General features: G+C 44.2%; 1 protein-coding gene and 1 long non-coding RNA gene across 3 annotated transcripts in view; both read left to right on the top strand.

Annotated features, from left to right (window-relative positions):
* EP400 (E1A binding protein p400) overlaps nt 1-8,354 on the top strand; it is a 194,152-nt gene extending 185,798 nt beyond the window's left edge. The window contains 2 exon segments of the mRNA XM_077159524.1: nt 3,841-3,918; nt 5,209-8,354. Of these exon segments, the coding sequence (XP_077015639.1) occupies nt 3,841-3,918; nt 5,209-5,481 (351 nt within the window). The 3' untranslated portion in view covers nt 5,482-8,354.
* Nucleotides 8,355-9,587: 1,233 nt separating this feature from the next.
* Nucleotides 9,588-20,850, top strand: part of LOC143683465 (uncharacterized) — an 86,202-nt gene continuing 74,939 nt past the window's right edge. For both annotated transcript variants that reach the window (XR_013175439.1, XR_013175438.1), the window contains exons 1-2: nt 9,588-9,698; nt 17,711-17,905. This is a non-coding gene — a long non-coding RNA (uncharacterized LOC143683465). The remainder of the gene's footprint in view (nt 9,699-17,710; nt 17,906-20,850) is intronic.

Raw genomic sequence — 20,850 nt, 5'->3', positions numbered from 1 at the left:
AATGGATGTGGCATATGTTTTAGTATTTAAGTCTTCTTGGATGCCTTTTAATTAAATACATTTTCAAATTTACCTTTGTAAAGGTTGTATATCTTTTCTTAGCTTTATTCCTAAATAATCAGCCCTTTCTGAGGCTTTTGTAAGCAGCATTTTTTTAAATTTCCATTTTCTGTCTGTGGCTATTGTACATTGAGTTGGGTCTGGCATTATTTGAATCGTCTATCTGTAGCTTTCTCTGCATTTTCTTTGCATGTATTCACTCACCTTCCTTCTCATCCCCTATGCCCTTCTCCTTGCCTTGTACAGCCGGGCAGTGGCAGATAGCAGCCGTGATGGCGGCAGCCTTGCCCAGGAGTCAGTGCAATGCGGGCGGGTGCCATGCCAAGTAGGGGCTTTGCTTGAAGCGGGTTTCTTTTTCTATCACTGTTTATTAGAGTAGGAAAATTTCTTTCTTTTTCTTGTTTGCTAGAAATGTTTGCATTTCTTTTTATTGTGAGTTTGGTGTTTTTGTTTGTTTTTTGCTTGTGTGGTCTTTTAAGAAAAAGCACTCAGTCTGCTTTCATTCCCTTAGTGATTGCCTACCTTGTCTCTTTTTTTTTTTTTTAACTATTTTTATAGTATAGTATAACATATATACAAAGCAAAGAAATAAAAAAGCAATAATTTTCAAAGCACTCTTCAACAAGTGGATACAGGACAGATCCTAGAGTTTGTCGTGGGCAACCGTACGATCCTCTCAGATTTTTCCTTCTAGCTCCTCCAGAATACAGGAGACTAGAGGGCTTAAATATTTTTTTTATCATCACAATCGATTTTTTTCCTTCTTTTTTTTTGTGAAAAATAACATATATACAAAAAAGCTATAAATTTCAAAGCACAGCACCACAATTAGTTGTAGAACATATTTCAGAGTTTGACATGGGTTACAATTCCACAATTGTAGGTTTTTATTTCTAGCTGCTCTAAAATACTGGAGACTAAAAGAGATATCAATTTAATGATTCAGCATTCATATTCATTTGTTAATCCTGTCTTCTCTGCATAACTCCACCATCACCTTTGATCTTTCCATCCCTCTCTTTTAGTCCACCCTGTCTCTTTAAATCCCTCTCTATGCCGTGGCTGCCCAGACTCCCTGTCTAGCCAGCTGGCCTTTTAAATGTCTGACCTAATAGCCTCTGGCGTAGCGTGCACAACCCAAACTGCTCCCTCTAGAGGTGTCATCTGCTCCCATATGGTGGCTCAGACCCACTAGGCCCCTTGGCCTTCCTTGGACCAAATCCTTGCAATCATTCTTCCCTTTTTTCTCTGTCTCAGACTCCAGAAGTGATCCATTAGCAATTCTGTAGACTCCACTCCTAAAAGATCTAGAGTGTGACTGCTTTCCCCCCACCTCTGCGGTCAGCACCCTGTGTAGACCCCATCTCTCCCACCCAGATTGTCACCTGCATTACTGCGATTGTCCCCCTGCCTCCCTTCCGTCTGCTGTCAGCACCACAGTGGAGCAGTCTCCTTTCGTCTCCTTAAGCTCTCCAGGGGCTTTTCCTCTCACTCGGAGCCAGGCCACACACTCCTTAGAGCCCCGGAAGCCCATGGCCTCCTGCTTGATCCCAGATAGCTTCTTGCTGTCCTGGGCTTGGGCACTACCTCTCAAGTAGGGTCTTTGCACTCCCTGTCAATTTTACATTCCCACCTCATCTCCAACACTCATTTTCCACATTTTAAATGATAACCATCCATTCTAGATGGTGTGAAATGGTTTCTCATTGTAGCTCTGATTTCCATTTTCCTTATGGCTAGTGATGTATTGAGCATCTTTTTATGTGCGTATTGGCTATTTGAATATCTCCTTTGGAGAAATGTTTGTTCAAGTCTTTTGTCCGTTTTTTGATCAGGTTTTTTGCCTTTTTGGCTGATGAGTTGTATTCTGGATATTAAGCCCTTATATGATTTCCAAGTATTTTCTCCTATATTGTAGGTTGACTTTTCACTTTCTTGCTAATATCCTTTGATGGACCAAATTTTTTAATTTGGATGAAATGTAATTCATCTAGTTTTTCTTTTGTTACTTGTGCTTTTGATGCTAACTCTAAGAATCCATTGCTTGACAGAAGGTCCTGAGGATTTTCTTCATGTTTTCTTCTAAGAGTTTCATGGTTTAGATCTTATATTTAGTTCTATGATCCATTTTGAGATAATTTTTATATGTGGTATGAGTCAGGGGACAACTTTGATTCTTTTGCGTATCAACATCCAGTCTTCCCAGCCCCATTTATTGAAGAGACTCATCTTTCCTTCTTGAGTGGACTTGGTGCCCTTGTAGGAAATCACCTGGTCTCAAAGATGAAGATGGAGTCTTGCTGCCTCTGGGATCTCAGGGCTGTGTCACCCTTTGTGGCTGGCATTTTCATTGGAAGTTTTTGGTCCCCCTTTTATTGACACTGTCTCCCTTCAGGATCACAGCTGTGAGGTGTGTGTGTGTGTGTGTGTGTGTGTGTGTGTGTGTGTGCGCGTCTCCTGCTAATCTCCTTACCTGGAGTGGGGTGTGTGCCCTACATCCCATGAGACCATGAAAACTAAGGCATGAACCCTTTTGGGTCAGTAAGTGCCCTTGGGACACAGGTGGCTTTCGTGCTTTCACTCACTTCTTAGGGCCCCACCTTTGCCTAGGTTTCTTGGACTGAGTACCTGAGTCCTCCCACGTGTGGTGCAGAAGGGAGGCCTGTTTCTGTGCTTCAGACCTACAGAGCGTATGATCCACGGCACATCTTATTTCATGGAAACATGTTTATATGTTTCGGGGTTTTTTTTCTCTTTTTGGCTTGGGCAGGAACTGGGAATCAAACCCAGGTCTCTGGCATGGCAGGCAAGAACTTTGCGCCCTGTGTTTTTTTATACTAAATTACAATGAGCCAGTAAACACTTTCAGATTAATTTTAATTTCATATGAGTGCCAACATTTATTTGGAGCTTTGTCCTTTACAAGTATATCATATATAATTTCCCATTCAATTTTCCCCAGAATTATTTGCACAGGACTCATTTTCATCCCCAGTCTGTGAGTAAAGGAAGTGAGTGGGGAGCCAAGGCCCACGAGGGTTTTCCCCAGGGTGTCTGCTCGTGAGCCCATTCTGCTTCTGTGGGGTAGCATCCCTGACTGCACTTAGAAACAACTGGTCTGATCCATTTTACTGTATTGAGAGAGCAAGATACACATTCAGTGAAACGTTTACAAAAAGTGAAGTGAATACAGGGTAAAAAGTTGTGTTTTGCATATAGAGAGATCTCAAACATGATTTTAAAGAAAACATAGAAAAATGATACAAATATCCACCATTAACATTTTGGTACATCTCTGGACTTGGGCTGAACTTGGGCATTCTGGTCTCCACACCTGTGATTCAGCGTGTCAGCTTTGGCTTGCTGTCTCTGTCATCCCTCACAGCTGTAGCCTTCTGCTGCGGAGCTGGAGGAGCTTGTTGAGGCAGCCGATCCCTAAAAGGCCAGTTGCACCCTTGTAGGAACTCATTTAATCCTGTCCTTGATGTAATTCTCTCATATAAACTTGGAACAGTTTTTACTAAAAAAAAGCATCTGACTGTCTATAATATGAGGCCAAGGTTAGAAAAATAAGCTTCCGTTATGCAAGATATTGGATGATGAGGCGGGGTAGTTATTTGGGGTTGGGTGACATACCTCATTCTGTCACGGCTCCATGGGAGCACACTTTGAATTGCTCTGCTCATTGTTTGACTGCATAAAGAGTCGAGAAGGAAAGAAACGGAGAAAAAGCTCTCTTTTTCTTTTGAATTCTCAATTTTGCTCTTTCTTTTGTCAAAGGTTGCAAAACTCCCTCAAGTTGTCCAACAGCAGGCAGCTGTGGCCGGTGTCCAGCAGGTGGTCTCTGCCTCTCAGCAGGTGGGTCCGGGGAGCACACCATAATCAGAAAGGTCTGCTTCTGTTCCTCATATGGGGACCTTATATTCATAGTCACATATCCCATTTTAAGAGAATTTTTGGGTTTTAATCCGTAGGAAATAGAATTTTAATTAGAGAATCACTTTTTTTAATTAATTAAAAAAATTAACTAACACAACATTTAGAAATTATTCCATTCTACATATGCAATCAGTAATTCTTAATATCATCACATACATGTATGATCATCATTTCTTAGTACATTTGCATCGATTTAGAAAAAGAAATAGCAAGATAATAGAAAAAGAAATAAAATGATAATATAGAGAAAAAATAAAAATTAAAAAATACAAAAAATATATATAAAAAATAACAAACAAACAAAAAACTATAGTTCAGATGCAGCTTCATTCAGTGTTTTAACATAATTACATTACAATTAGGTAGTATTGTGCTGTCCATTTTTGAGTTTTTGTATCCAGTCCTGTTGCACAGTCTGTATCCCTTCAGCTCCAATTACCCATTATCTTACCCTGTTTCTAACTCCTGATGGTCTCTGTTACCAATGACATATTCCAAGTTTATTTAGAGAATCACTTTTGATTTTCATAAATACAGAAAAAAAACTTTCAGGGAAAGATGTGATAGTGTCAGGGCAGTTTGGAATACTGTAAGCGTACTTGGGTTCAAACCGATGATCAGTTGTAAGTCAGGACCCTTCCTTCTGCTCGTTTCTCTCGGTCTTTCATCCGGCCAGTGACCTTGTTGTGTCCCGCAAGCCTGTGGCACCGTGCTGTCACCTTTTGGGGTATGCCCGTGCTGCCATGGACCTTGCATTCCAGAGGCATGAGTGCTGTTTGGGTCAGCGATGACCCGATCCTCTTAACACAGAAACATGTTAGGCTTTCTTGTGGGCTTTATTTACTGCTATAAAACATGGCCATATAAAGGGCATGCTTTAAAAAATTTTATTTTATTGAAAGTCACACTGGCATAGAGATTTCAAGAAACCAAATGGTAGTTTAAACTTTCTAGCACCCACAAAATCAGGCCCCTGAGCCAATCCTTACTTTTTCCCAGAGGCATTCACTTTTTGCTGAAGAGTGGCCATCTGTTAATTTTCTATATTTATTTGGTTTGATACCAGAATTCATATTTTGGTAGGCCAGGTAGGTGTTACATTTTATAAAAGCAAACTTGCTATTAAAGTTTTGGAAAGGATCCCCTCCCCCACCCCCGACTGTTTTATCAGCCATGTCACTGATACACGCATTTTCTGATTTGCTTCAGGCTTCCCCTCAGACAGTGACGCTCACGCAGGCCGCCCCAGCAGGCCAGCAGGTGCAGGTCATCCCTGCCGTCACGGCCACGGCTCAGGTGGTTCAGCAGAAGCTCATCCAGCAGCAGGTGGTGACAACGGCATCTGCCCAGCTCCAGGCACCTGGCATCCCTAACCCAACCCAGGTGCCAGCCAGCTCCGACAGCCCGAATCAGCAGCCGAAACTGCAAATGCGAGTACCTGCCGTCAGGTTAAAGACACCTACCAAGCCTCCTTGCCAGTAGTCACCAGAGCGCCGGCATTCCAGCATAGCCACCTTCTTCACCGTTCATGGTCTTAAGGCAAAAATCTACCTTCCGCACAGAAAAAAAATTATTTATTTTTACACCTTGGGACAATGTCATATAAGGTATTCAGCATTTGGAGATCTATATTTGAGACAAAGTCATATAATAATCTCATCAGTGTCCATCCTATACTGCAGGAAGAAGTGATCTCTGTCGAACGCCCCTTTTCTGTATTACATGTGACCAGTGAAAAAATTGACAGTGGCATGTTTTTAAAAAATCATCCTAACTTTTAGTTTCTTCCCCAGAGCAAAATAATACTTTATTTGAAAGCCATTTAGAATTTCTCTTGATTTATAGTATTTTGCATATTAAAGTAGCCAAATTTGAATGTACAGTGAGTCACAAATTAGACATTCTAAAGGGAAAACCTGGTCTTTGATGGTACTGCCACATGTTTGTCCTTGATACCTAACTCAAAAATGCGTCATGGCGTCATGGTCCTTGCTGAGGAGAGAAACCATCACAGTAAGTCATCTGAGATTGGGCTTTCATTCCAAAGACAGACAATAGGTTTTCTCATTCTCACCTAACATGTGACTTGTTATCATTTTTAAAGGAAATATTTGGGACTCATACCTATCTAATCACACTCATGGCATAGTCCCAGCTTGAACCTTCATTCCAGAGAGCAGCCAGTGTAACTAGGCTCTCTCACCCCCGCCCCCACGTGATTTATGCTCACTTAAAGGAAATGTTTGGGCTGGATGCCTATCTAAGCACATTCCTGAAATATTTTGGATAGCTTTTGGATAATACTCTCATTTGGACTTCGTGTACTAAAGCAGCTCCAAGGGCCCTTGGTGAATGTGCTAGACTGGTTTACACTGAGACTGCCGTGCAAATGTTATGTTGCTGATGTCACTCTGCTGAATGAAAGGTAAATGGGAGGTAGTTTTCATGAGAGGTGTGGTCGGCACAGGTCCAGGCTTGTCTGCAGAGTGGGGAACCTATTTGTGTAACCTATTTTACTTAGGAATGTAGAAGTATAAACCACAGAAATGGGCCTAAAACTCTTAATTATGGACCTGTAACAAGATTTAACACATGCATAAACAAAAATTCAGGCATTTTAAGGCAAGTGGACTGGAAATCATCAGATTTTATTTTACTGGGGTCTTAAATGTGAATAAACATGTACACTCATGGTTCTGTTAGTTAAGACGGAGAGCTGTTTGTGGAAAGTGGAAGGGAAAAAGGAAGCCCAATATTTGTTTCTTTTTTTTTATAACTACAGCAAGATAACAAATGCGATTTTAAGTGAGCTTGATTGGCTGATGATTTGCCTTCTTACCTTGAAGTTTTCTCAAGAGCGAAAAGTTAAATGTGTGGGAATACCCTCTATGCTGTGACTAATTTTTTTTGACTATTTTATATTAGTTGGTCCAGGAAATGAGGTTATGCTTGGTTTTGGTGTACTAAGAACAGATGTGGTACTTAAGGGTTTTTGAATTTTTGTAAGAGTTTTGTTTCCTCCCTGTGTGTTCCCTTCCTGCTGCTCAGGGGAGCATCCTTGCCTGCGGATTGCCTTTTCCCGGTGTGGTACAGGCATGTGTGGACAGTAACATGGCAACATTCAGCAAAACCAACTGGGGAGACCATTTTTTGAGCTCTTGATGAGAAATTTGGAAAAAGGGAGAAGTCAGGTGATGAAAAATGGGATTTAATATTTTAGTTCATTGGAAATATTAGAAGAGTAGTGTGGTCTCTTCTTAAACGAGCTCATTCTGGCCCACCAGGGCACTGGGTGTGAGCAGCTCTGCGCACTTGTGCTCTGGTCACGGGGTGGGGGTGGGGCATCTCTACACATTTCCTTCCTCAGATTTAGTGCAGACCTAAAATATACGGGAATCCTCTTGTTTTACCTTATTTTAATTGGCATACCCTGTTCACTTTCCTCTCACCCTTCATGAAGTGCTGGTAGTCTGTTTTTAAATGATAAATTTTTGAGTGCACTAAGTTTAAAATAGTCTAGACATAATGCCTTAAGTGAAAGTCCTCTGTGAATCTAGAACAGTAGGAGAAAATTGATAAACATCTCTCAGAGCTTCCTGTGGAGATCCAAGCTGCAGTTGCGTGGGATTGCCACCCCAGCCTTGACTCTGAAGCCGAAAGCCTTGACTGCGTTTGAAATGCATTTTCTTCAGCGATTCCCTCACATGAAATTTAGAAGAGAAAGTGTTTCTGTTTATGTCACTTGATTTAGAAACATCTAGATGTGAACACTGACCTGAGTCCCTCACAGTCCTGTAAGTAAAACATTCTCCTTCTAGCATATCGCTTTTCTTGGACTTACATTTTAAAGGTTAAATTTTCCATGTTAAAGAATTAAATATGAGTTTAGGAAGCTAGGCCTTCTCAGACCATTACTGTTAGCAAAATAATGCATTACCTTGCTAACCAGGATTCCATACTAATAGGAAATGATTCCAAGAAACATTCAAAGCAAAAAGTGTGTAAACCCAGCAACAGAGCAGTCTACTCTAGCTGTCCACTGCAGAAGACAGCTACCCAGTGATTGTTTACAACAGAGACGCTGATTTCACTTCAGATCAGAGTGATTTTCTGATGCTTAGGGGGGAAACAGGGGCACTTTGATTCCAGGCATTCGCTCAGGTTTGGTGCCTGCTGAGGCAGAGGTTTTCCTTATTATTGTTAACTGTTGTAACCGCATAGCTGTGTTGAGAGTATAGAGGAGGAGCAGATTCCGGATGTAAATAATTTGTAAACATGAGCATTTGTACTTGAGAGGATTTTCAAGGGCACTGACATCCAACCAAAAAAGGGTGTAATAAAATGACTTTTTTATATTCTTGTTGTCTTTCATAGAATGCTAGTATTTAAGTTAAAGTAAGATGCTCGATATGTTTATTACATCTGTCTGAAGAAAAACCCGAAAGTAAAGGCTCCTTCCGCCAGTCACGCGGAAGGAGCCTTTTCCCCCCCTAACCCCTTCTCCCCAGATCCAGAAGGCCTGAGAATGAGCCAGGGGTGTCATTGGTGATCACTGGTGGAGGACAAGTCAGAGGGTGGGGCTGCTGTCAGGGCCAGCTGCGTCCTGGAGCCATTTGTGGAGAGAAGCAGGGCTGCCTCTACCCAGGGTGGGTCCCAGCCCAGGGTCCCACTGCTCTGGGGGGTGGAGCAATCGAACGCCCTTAGGTACCCTCTGTTCAAAACCCTTTGACCTGGGGAGTGGGCAGGTCATTCCTTTTTCATTTCTTTTGCTTTTAGACTTCTTTTCCTTTAGTAAAAAAAATTCTGACCACAAAAAAATTATTTTTATTAAAAATGCACGTTATGAAAAGTAACGAGTGTCCTCCTCACTTCCCAAGGCTGTGTTTGATCTTGGAACCTCTCCTTCTGTCTCTCTACCCTTCCAGCCCTCAGAAACAGTCGTATTGCCTCCTGGGAGCACGCAGTCCTCCCAGGGGCCACGATCCTCCCGGGAGATGCGGTCCTCCGGGCAGCACCCGGCCCTCAGGACATGCCCAGCGCGACTGGGAGGCCGGTGGCTGAACCGCGGGTCCCTGTTTGTGCAGCTGTTGTAGCGGCCGTGAGGACGCCACCGCCGTGAAGCTCTTGAGCGGACATCTGCCCTCAGCCGTCCTGGTCCGGCGGGGACTGAGCCAGAGGTCCACCGCCACCTCCAGGGTGGGCGTATAAAAACTCAGATGCCGATAAAGCGTCCGGGTGGGCCAGCCCGGGGCCGCTCCGGCCTGCTGCTCCGTCGCCGCCTGTGTCAGCCCATCTGCACCCCGACGCCACAGCCGTCTCCCAAAGGCTCCTTGGCCGGGCAGCCGTGAGCACCAAGCCAGGGGCGCCGCGGTTCCCGACCCGGAGCAGTCGCGGGCCCGCGCCGCCAGCTGGATGGAGGTCTGGGTTACCCGACCGGACACAGCTGGCTGGGACCCGCCGCTTCCTCCCACTCCCCTGCGCGGGGCGGGCCTCGCCCGCCAATTGGCCCGCGCCGCGCCTGCGCAACGTTTCTCCGGAAGGGGGGGGACGCCCGCGCTTGCGCAGAAGGCACACGCCGGCCGCCGGTTTGGTTTAGTAGGTGGGTGGCGGGCGTGTGCCTGGCGTGCACGGCCGTCCCGACCTGGTGTGCACGGCCGTCGCGGGCCGGGGACAGGCGGGAGCTCGCTCGGGGCGCCGCGGTGAGTGACGGCGTCACGCCCCACCTCCCACCTCCCGCCGTCGGCTGCTGGGGTCGCCGGTGAGCTCCGCCGCGCCCAGCACGCCCCTCAACCCCTCGCGCGGCCGCCCGGCGCGCTCCCGCACGCCTGCAGCGCGCCCCCCAGCCCTCCGCCCGCGCGCGGCCCCCTCCCACCCCACGCCGCGCTCCCCACGCCCCGCTCCCCACGCCCCGCGCCTCTCCACCTGCTCGCCCAGCCTCCTGCTCCGCCCCGCTGGTGCTGTCCTCGGTGCTGAGGGCTGCCTTCCCTCCTCCTGCCTGCGGGAGGTCCGCAAGCCGTGCAGGAAGCGCGTACCGGGAAGCAGAGCTCTGGTCGGGGTCTCAACAGCGCTGTCTTCGCGCTCCCACGCCCTCCTGCCCCCCACTCTTTTCACCTGCGCCCTCCTGCCCCCCGCTGCTTTCTCCTGCTCCCTCCTGCTCCCCGCTGCTTTCTCCTGCGCCCTCCTGCCCCCCGCTGCTTTCTCCTGCTCCCTCCTGCCCCCCCACTACTTTCTCCTGCGCTCACTTACATGTCCCTGTGCCCTCCTGCCCCTACTCCTTTCTCCTACCCCTTCCAGCCCCCCACTGCTTTCTCCTGCGCCCTCCTGCCCCCCACTTTTTTTAAAAAATTTTTTATTAATTAAAAAAAATTACAAGAAACAAACATTGCCAACACATACACTCAGCAATTCACAATATCATCACATAGTTGCTTATTCATCATCCTGATCATTTCCCAGAACATTAGCATCAATTCAGAAAAAGAAATAAAAAAGACAGCAGAAAAATATAACTAACAGAAAAAAAAAATTTTACAGGCCATACCCCTTACTGATCCCTTCCATTGGTCACTAGCATTTCAAACTAAATCTATTTTAACATTTGTTCCCCCTATTATTTATTTTTATTCCATATGTTCCTCTCTTCTGTTGACAAGGTAGATAAAAGGAGCATCAGACACAAGGTTTTCACAATCACAGTCACATTGTGAAAGCTATGTCATTACACAATCATCATCAAGAAACATGGCTACTGGAACACAGCTCTACATTTTCAGACAGTTCCCTCCAGCCTCTCCATTACATCTTGGATAACAAGGTGATATCTACTTAATGCATAAGAATAACCTCCAGGATAACCTCTCGACTCTGTTTGGAATCTCTCAACCATTGACACTTTGTGTCATTTCACTCTTCCCCCTTTTGGTCGCGAAGGTTTTCTCAATCCCTTGATGCTGGGTCTCAGCTCATTCTAGAGTTTTTCTCAATCCCTTGATGCTGAATCTCAGCTCATGCTGGGATTTCTGTCCCACGCTGCCAGGAAGATCCACACCCCTGGGAGTCATGTCCCTCGTAGACAGGGGGAGGGTGATGAGTTTGCTTGCTGTGTTGGCTGGAGAGAGAGGCCACATCTGAGCAACAAAAGAGGTTCTCTTGGGGGTGACTCTTAGGCCTAATTTTAAGTAGGCTTGACCTATCCCCTGTGGGGTTAAGTTTCATATGAACAAACCCCAAGACTGGGGGTTCAGCCTACAGCTTTGGTTGTCCACACTGCTTGTGAGAATATCAAAAATTCAACTTGGGGAAGTTGAGTTTTCCCCCGTTCTCACCATTCCCCGAAGGGGACTTTGCAAATACTTTTCCACTCACTGATCAAATCACTCTGGGATTCATCAGGGCATCAGCTGGACAAACCAACAAAATCTCATGTCCTATACAAAGTTCCATGTACTTAAGGTGTTCAATCAACTGTCTACATAAGTTATATTAGGAGATGCACTAGTCAAAGTATAGATTTGTACCAAATAAACATTTTTCGCTTTAGTCTCACACATTAGTTGAAATTTTAAAATATTAAGTACCATCTATTTTCAGCGCACTGCAGTAATGACATTCTTTTGTTCTTCCTCATGCAAAAATATTTTTTAAATTTGTACATTTAGTCACTATCATTATATACTCTAGGCATTCCTAGATTACACCATCTCAATCTTTATCGTCTATCTTTCTTTGTGATTTCATTTATGCTCCAGCCCTCCTCCCTCTGTCATTCTCATATGCAGCTTCATTCAGTGTTTTAACATAGTTGTATTACAGTTAGGTAATATTGTGCTGTCCATTTGTGAGTTTTTATATTCAGTTCTGTTGCACAATCTGTATCCCTTCAGCTCCAATTACCCAATATCTTACCCTATTTCTATCTCCTGATGGTCTCTGTTACCAAGGAAATATTCCACGTTTATTCACTAATGTCAGTTCATATCAGTGAGACCATACAGTACTTGTCCTTTTGTTTCTGGCTAATCACACTCAGCATAATGTCCTTAAGGTTCATTCATGTTGTTACATACTTCATAACTTTATTCTGTCTTACAGCTGCATAATATTCCATCTTATGTAAATGTCACAGTTTGTTTAGCCAACTGTCTGTTGATGGATATTTTGGCTGTTTCCATCTCTCGGTAATTGTTAATAATGCTGCTATAAACATTGGTGTGTAAATGTCCATTTGTGTCCTTGCTGTCATGTCCTTTGAGTAGAGATAGCATATAGATGGGTCCTGTTTTTTAATCCATTCTGCCAGACTATGTCTTTTGATTGGAGAGTTTAATCTATTAACATTCAGTGTTATTACTGCATGGGTAGTACTTTCTTCTACTATTTTGCCTTCTGGATTTTATATGTCATATCTAATTTTCCTTCTTTTTACCTTTACTCATAGTCTTCTTTTCTACACTCTTCTCAACAACTGTCTCTTGGTCTTCGTATCTGTCTCTAGTGTTCCCTTAGGTATTTCTTGCAGAGCTGGTCTCTTGGTCACAAATTCTCTCAGTGATTTTTTTGTCTGAAAATGTTTAAATTTCTCCTTCATTTTTGAAGGACAATTTTGCTGGAATAGAATTCTTGGTTGGCAGTTTTTCTCTTTTAATAATTTAAATATATTATCCCACTGTCTTCTCGCCTCCATGGTTTCTGCTGAGAGATCTGCACATAGTCTTATTGGGCTTCCCTTGTATGTGATGGATTGCTTTACTCTTGCTGCTTTCAAGATCCTCTCTTTCTCTTTGACCTCTGACATTGTGATTAGTAAATGTCTTGGAGTACATCTATTTGGATCTATTCTCTTTGGGGTACGCTGCACTTCTTGGATCTGTAATTTTAAGTCTTTCATAAGAGTTGGGAAATTTTCAGTGATAATTTCCTACATTAGTTTTTCTCCTCCTTTTCCCTTCTCTTCTCCTTCTGGGACACCCACAACACGTATATTTGTGTGCTTCATATTGTCTTTCAATTCCCTGAGTCCCTGCTCATATTTTTCCTTTTTTTTCCCTATAGTTTCTGTTTCTTGTCGGATTTCAGATGTTCCATCCTCCAGTTCAGAAATCCTATGTTCTGTCTCTCAAAATCTACTGTTGTAGGTTTCCATTGTTTTTTTTTCATCTCTTCTACTGTGTCTTTCATTCCCATAAGTTCTGTGATTTGTTTTTTCAGACTTTCAGTTTCTTCTTTTTGTTCTTTCCTTGCCTTCTTTATATCCTCCCTCAATTCATTGAATTCGTTTTTGATGAGGTTTTCCATGTCTGTTCGTATATTCTGAATTGATTGTTTCAGCTCCTGCATCTCATTTGAATTGTTGGTTTGTTCCTTTGACTGGGCCATATCTTCAATTTTCCTAGTGTGATTTGTTATTTTTTGCTGGCGTCTAGGCATTTAATTACCTTAATTAGTTTATTCTGGAGATTGCTTTCACTTCTTTTATCTAGGTTTTTCTTGCTGGATGAATTTGTTTTCTGTCTGTTCTTTGACATTCCATTTAGCTTTATCTGGACCTTTAGCTTAAGTTTTGTTTAACAGAGGAGAATTTTTCAGTTCTTGTTTTCTTGTTTCTGCCCTGCTTGTATAGTGCCTTTTCCCTCTGTCCCTTAGGAGGGTCTACTTAGGTATTATAGACCCCAGCCGGATTTTCCCAGACCAAACTGGCCTCCTATCAGGAGGAAAGAGTCCCCTGCATCAGTTTTCCCTGAGGGTGAGACCCAGCAGGTTGAAAGACTTTCCTGTGAAGTCTCTGGGCTCTGTTTTTCTTATCCTGCCCAGTATGTGGCTTTGTCTGCCTGCGGGTCCCACCAGCATAAGATGATGCGGTACCTTTAACTTTGGCAGACTCTCCCTGCTGGGGGCGTGGTGGAGACAGAGGAGAAGTTGTAGGCTGGTTTTAATGGCTTTAATTACCAAGCCCTGGTGTCTGAATTCGTTGATGGAGGGATTTCACCTGGGTGGGGCTTCACCCCTCCCCTGGGGAATGCACAAGCTCCAGATAAGCCCCCAAAAGAGCTAACTTCTGCCTATGCCTGGGGCAGTTGCAGTCTGAAAAGTCCTGCCGCTGTATCCAGAGTCAGTGAAGCCTTTGTAGATACACAGCCGCAAAAACCTCTGTTTCCTTCTCCCCCCCCCCCCCTTTTTCTGTCAGTCCTGCCCCCTTGGCGCTGGGGCAAAAATGAGCAACCTCCACTTTGATCAGGTTCACCTAAGCTGGGGGCCTATTTTTAGTAGTCAGAATTTGTTAGTTAGTTCCACAATTGGTGTTTGGTTGGGCTCAGCCCCTGCTGCTGGTAAAGTCCTTTCCTTTCCCCTCTGGGAAGCGGCTTGTTGGGGAGGGGCGCTGGCCGCCACAGCTTTGGGAACTCAAGGTTCTGGGGGGGCTAGCAGCAGGTCCAGCGGGTCCAGACTGGGGTACACTGTGTGTGCGGTCACTGACGTGGCCCCAGGAGCTGTTCTGTACTGTTTCTGGTTATTTAGTAGTTGTTCTGGAGGACAAACTAAAATGCGCACGTTGTTAAGCTGCCATCTTGACCCTGAAGTCATGGTTTTTATTTTCAATCCAGGATTCAAAGAGTGGGCACTCTGTACATGGTTACACGCTGCTAGTGTTCCTTTCATGTAGTACAGTTCTCCTACCTTTTCTTTTTCTTTTTCTCTTATGACTCCAACCCTTTGAGAAGTTGAGGCCAGTTGTTTAGCATTGGAGACCACAGTCTGTATGTCCCTGACTGTTCCCTCCTCATCAGGTCCAGGTTAGACATTTTTGGCAGGAATCCTGTGTAGGTGATGCTGTGCATGTGTTATTTTGAAAACCAGACCCTGGTGGATGGCTGAGAAGAAACAGAGTTGGAACCTGAGGGTGGAGGTGGCGTGACTGTCTGGATAATGCTGGCATGTCACTAGGATTGTGTTTTCTGAGCATGACATCCTGTTATCCTTTGTTTCACCTTGCACTGGATTGGGCCTGTGTGTTTTTGTCTGGGATACTTCAGGACAATATACGCTCTTTATTACTAGCTGGGGCTTGAGCCCTAAGTCCAAGGGCTGGTAATTATGCAATCCTTGCTCCCTCTTTCAAGAATTCCTTTTCCTAGGAGAATCTGTTTCCCATCAGCCCACATCAGAGCACTCTTCAGGGGCTGAGGAGGGGCAGCCATGGGAATCAGAGCGAAGGGGCTGGGCTTTCACGAACGATGGAGGGTGTGAGCCTGAGACAGCATGGGCTCTGCCCCCTGTGCCGTCCCTGTCCAGCCGGGTCGCAGCCAGCCTGGGGCCCGCCAAGGAGAGTTTGGTCCACCTAGCTTATTCAACAGACTAGCTAAGTGACACAGTGACACATTGAAACATTTCCACTGGACTTGTAAAAATTCAAATTTCATTTAATACTTTAAATCAGTCAGAGAAACACAGATATTTAACTTTGTTGGCAAAGGGTGTTTTTTTTTTTTTTTTTTTTTAAGTACTTTTCTCCAGCTTTTTGGTATTTCTGAAAGTCAGGCTGCTGCCTCTCTGACATGCCCCCTGGTTATCAGTATAAACCTGCCATTAATCTCCCTTTTCATGGTCTCGGAAACTCACAGTTCATGCAAGGATGGTGCGCCTGTGGGGATACTGGGGTCTTGAAACGAACATTCTTGCTTCGTGTGAATAACATCTGAGGAGCAGTACATTCACATTTGCAGCTCAGAAATGGTTGTGAGTGCATTTATGGACGTGGCGGCGCTGGTGACACAGGCTCACCTTTCGTGTGCGGCCAGCTGAGGCCAGTGGGGGTGGGTGGGGCACACCTCAGGACAGGGCCCCCCAGGCAAGGCGGCCTCAGGCATCACCACTTGGCGGGCCCTAGGCTGGCTGCCACCCGGCTGGACAGGGACGGCACAGGGGGCAGAGCCCATGCTGTCTCAGGCTCACACCCTCCATCGTTCGTGAAAGCCCAGCCCCTTCGCTCCGATTCCCATGGCTGCCCCTCCTCGGCCCCCGAATAGTGCTCTGATGTGGGCTGATGGGAAACAGTGCCGAAACAGTGCAGCAAACATGTTCAGTATGCTTCAGGTCCTCCCGTGTCTCACCGCTCTGTAAGGTTCTATGTGGTTTTGTCTTTATATGATAAGGATTTTCATGTATGGCAGACTTCATAAAATTCAGAGCTCTTGACTCAGTAAACTTTTAGGTTTTGTACGTTTTCTTTTCAAATTGTTGACTAATTACTAAGATTTAGTTTGCATCTGAAGAGGTGCTTGCTTTTGCTTTCAAATCCACCCAAGATTTCTTTTAAATTCTCTGTTAAAGGTATATGACGGCTTTTATAGTTTTATATTTCCCCATACAGTTTCAGCATTATCGTCTTTTACTTTATACAACTGTTTTGTAAGTGCTAGACTTAGTTTTAACATTAATATGTTTGACTGATGCTTTAATTCTAATTTCCGCTTTTTATTAGTTGTGATAACTTACATTTCTTATCCACCTATTGCTTCTGGAGGCTGTTTCTCTTTAGCAAATGATAAACAGAAAAGGAGGAAACAAATAACAATAGATTTTTTTCCTTGCCATCAAGTTCAAAGGCTAATATATAGCATTTTAGGGGAAATTTAAGAACATTGGCTGACAGCTCTGAACTGCAGTATTTTGTCCTTCGTTACAGAAATTGAAGAGATTGTGGAGAGATGCTTCTTTTAACATCAGTGTAAAGCAATGTGGACAACCAAAGCTACAAGCTGAGCCCCCAGTCTTGGGGTTCGTTCAAATGAAACTTAACCCCACAAAGGACAGGTCAAGTCTACTTAAAATTAGGCCTAAGAGTCACCCCCAAGAGAGCCTCTTTTGTTGCTCAGATGTGGCCTGTCTCTCTCCAGCCAACACAACAAGCAAACTCACCACCCTCCCCCTGTCTACGTGGGACATGACTCCCAGGGGTGTGGACCTTCCTGGCAACGTGGGACAGAAATCCGAGAATGAGCTGGGACTCAGCATCAAGGGATTGAGAAAACCTTCGCGACCGAAAGGGGGAAAAGTGAAATGAAACAGAGTGTCAATGGCTGAGAGATTCCAAACAGAGTCGAGAGGTTATCCTGGAGGTTATTCTTACGCATTAAGTAGATATCACCTTGTTATTCAAAATTTAATGGAGAGGCTGGAGGGAACTGCCTGCAAATGTAGAGCTGTGTTCCAGTAGCCATGTTTCTTGATGATGATTGAATAATGATACAGCTTTCACAATGTGACTGTGTGATTGTGAAAACCTTGTGTCTGATGCTCCTTTTATCTACCTTATCAACAGATGAGTAGAACATATGGAATAAAAATAAATAATAGGGAGAACAAATGTTAAAATAAATTTAGTTTGAAATGCTAGTGATCAATGAAAGGGAGGGGTAAGGGGTATGATATGTAAAATTTTTTTTTCTGTTTTTGTTTCATTTTTCTGTTGTCTTTTTATTTCTTTTTCGGAATTGATGCAAATGTTCTAAGAAATGATCATAATGATGAATATGCAACTATGTGATGATATTGTGAATTACTGATTATATATGTAGAACGGAATGATCATATATTAAGAATGTTTGTGTTTCTTGTAATTTTTTTTTAATTTAAAAATTAATAAAAAAAATTTTTTTAATCAGTGTAAACTGCATCAGTGCACATTTATAATTCTGTCATTTTTGTCTTCAAATAGCAAATACACACAGGGACGGCAGTGCCTGGAAGTGTGAACACCATAGAAATGCAGACATTTAAGAGACATGGACGCTGACACCAGCAGGTGTGTTGCCGTAAACCAGCATTAAACACGCAGACAAATACAACTTACAGACACCCAGAGTCTTAGAGATCCTGACATTTTCTTTTTCTTCTGTGAGTCAGTCAACAGGTAGGTAATCAAGAGGGTTCTGTGAATCACAGAAGCTAGTTTAGTGATGATCACATCCTTTCTTTACTAGTTGAGAATGAAGGAGTTTGATGGCTACCGAGTCACGTGGCAGGTTTGTGTGCACTGTGGCCGGAGCTGTGAGAACCTTATGCCGGAGGAGGCTGCGTGCTGGCCCTGAAGCAGCTGTCAGGCTCGGGTCTGGCCCACAGCCCCGCCAGCTCAGACGTGGGGTCTTGTCAGTGCACCCCGCTGCTCAGTGCTCCCAGGGGAGTTTATGCTCATCAGGCACCTCCAAAGGCCATGATGAACCAGAAGCTATCATTTCTTCCCAGCAGTCATGTGTCATCTCCGCTAACATCAGGAAGCCCACGGTTTTGGGTTATCTGCAGGAGCCATGGAGTCTGAAGATTTAATGTGTCCTAGCCAGGAGAAGTCTGCAAGCCTTCCCTGCCTTGTAACTGAGGTTTCCTCTTTAGGGATTATCATATATATGTGTTGGTTCTGTTTGCTTTTAAACTTTGAATTTGGTCCCATTCCAGTATCCTGCACGTATGATAAAAGCATGCATAACGTGTCGTGAACTCTAAAAATGGAGCCTGACTCATTGTCTTGTGCTGTGAATGGTATTTGCATGTCACAGATTCTCCCAAGAGACCTCGAATAGAAGTGGGCCACCATGGGTTGGTTTTCCAGTACCCAGAGACCACGTCAAGAGTTCCTCTTCAGCAGCTCATGCCAATAGCACAGGGTATCTGTTTGCAAAACCCCCTGGTGGGTACCCACCAAGAAGACTAGCGCTGGCAGGAAGGTTCTCACTTAAACTTTTAAGCCATTTCAGACTTTGCCATGTATAAATTGTTTTTCTCTTTTTGAAAATTGCATCTGTTTTGTTTACTCAGCCTTGTGTGGCAAACTGCTAGTGATTGTAAGGCTAAGAATTCATTCTACAGTTGGCTTTAAACCAAACTATCAAGAATCTTTCATGTAATTTTCCTATTTTTTCCAAGTAGAAGCATCTTCAGTGTCTAAATTATTCCTATGCCATTTCTATTCAGTTTTGCTTGCTTTTTTTTAACTTTCAATTTTGAAATATTTTCAAACTTACAAGACAGTTACAAAAACAATATAAACCCCATAAATAGAATCCAGCATGCCCCAATCCCTGCAGATACCAAGGTCTGCCAGGATTAACGTTTGGGTGGTGTTCTGTCAGTCCATTCGTCTACCTAGCCATCCCCGTCTGTCCATCTGTCTGTCTATCTGCTTATCAGTCCATTTTCTGATCAGCTGAGTGTAGCTTGTGTTTTCGTCATGCTCCTTGAGCATGCCCTACTTCCATGTGCGCTTCCTAAGCGCAGGGATATCCGCATATATAACCACCTGAGTGCCGCCATCAGGCTCGAGATACTGAACATTGACTTAAAGCTGTCCGTCTGGGTTCTGTTTTCTCCTTATGTGCCAGTGTTGCCCCTTTGAGTCTTTTCTCCTCTTCTGTAATCCCATCCAGGCTCGTTTTTGCTTGTAATTATCTCTTTCATGTCCTTTGTTTGTTTGTTTTACTTGTGGGAATATATAGAAAACATGAACTTTCCCTTCTCACCCCCTCTGCAGCGCACCGTTCAGTGGGATAGATCTCATTCCTGGTGTTGCAGGACCCTCCCCCTTCTGCGTGCTCTCCTCTGTCCCCCTGCCCCTGGCAACCCGTACTCTGCTTACTATCTCTGTGAGCTTTGCTTAGTCTCTGATATTTTCTTTGTAGTTACCAACCTAAATCTACAGTTTCCTTTCCTCTGATACTGCCGTAACTTCAGCAGTCTGCCCAGACTGTGTCCCTAAACCCCGCAGTCCCCCCACCTTTATGTAGCTCTTATCACAAAGTACATGTTGATACATGACAAGTCCCAAGCCACTGATTGATCATCACATTTTATACATTGGCCTTTTAGGACCTGTGGGAAGTAAAAAGTGCAGTTACAAACCAAAAGTACAGCAGCCCTGGCGTCTGTGTTTACCCTGCCACTACTCTCAGTGGAGATCTTTTTTTTTTTTTTTTAACATCTTTTTGTGAGATGTGATACATATATATACAAAAAAAGCAATAAATTTTTAAGTGCACTTTAACAAGTAGTTATAGAACAGATTTCAGAGTTTGGAATAGGCTACAATTCCACAATTTTAGGTGTCTCCTTCTAGCTGCCCCAAGACCCTGGAATCTAAAAGAAATATCAGTGTAGCGATTGAGCAGCCACACTCGTGTGTTTAACCCCGTCTTCTCTGCTCCCCCTCTCCTCTGACCCTCCTCCCAGCCTCTAGGGACACTTGGGTTACACCCGCTCTGACTTTCTCCTGTGAAAGGTTGTCACCAATATGGGAAGGGCTGGAACTGATTTATGTCTTTGGAGAGGCTGGCACCTCTGGGTTTCAGGACTTGTCTGCTCTCGGAACCATGTAGGGGCTGTAGGCTTTTGAAACGTGAACTTCATGCAGGAAACCTTTTGAAGATTCTCAGATGGAGCCTTAGGTGTCCCTCAGGGTTAACAGCGGAGGTGTTGGTTGGGGTTTGGCAGACCATTTGCTGAAGGTTTTTATTTCTTCTTGGCTTCAGTCTCCTGGCTGCTAGGCTTTCCTTTCAACCTGCAGAACTCTCTTTAGCATCTCTCGTGGGGCCGGTTTGTTGGTGACGCACTCCCTCAGCCTTTGTTGATCTGGGAACTCTCCACCTCTCCCAGGTATTCGTTTAGGGTTAGACTTGGCCTGTGCAGCAGTGCCATTTGGAGACAGCATGGGCGGTGGCTCAGGCGGCTAGATGGTGGGCACCTCACAACCCGACTCTAAACACCCAAAACCTGACAGCCCTGCTGGAAACTTTTGTATGTTATTAAACATATACACAGTTTTTTTTAATCTGTCACAAAGAACATCACAAAAATTCAGCTATTTTAAAT

Source organism: Tamandua tetradactyla, chromosome 5 (assembly GCF_023851605.1).
Source record: "Tamandua tetradactyla isolate mTamTet1 chromosome 5, mTamTet1.pri, whole genome shotgun sequence".
Classification (NCBI taxonomy): domain Eukaryota; kingdom Metazoa; phylum Chordata; class Mammalia; order Pilosa; family Myrmecophagidae; genus Tamandua; species Tamandua tetradactyla.
Note: the sequence above shows the minus strand (reverse complement) of the source record. Positions and strands in the feature narration are given on the sequence as shown.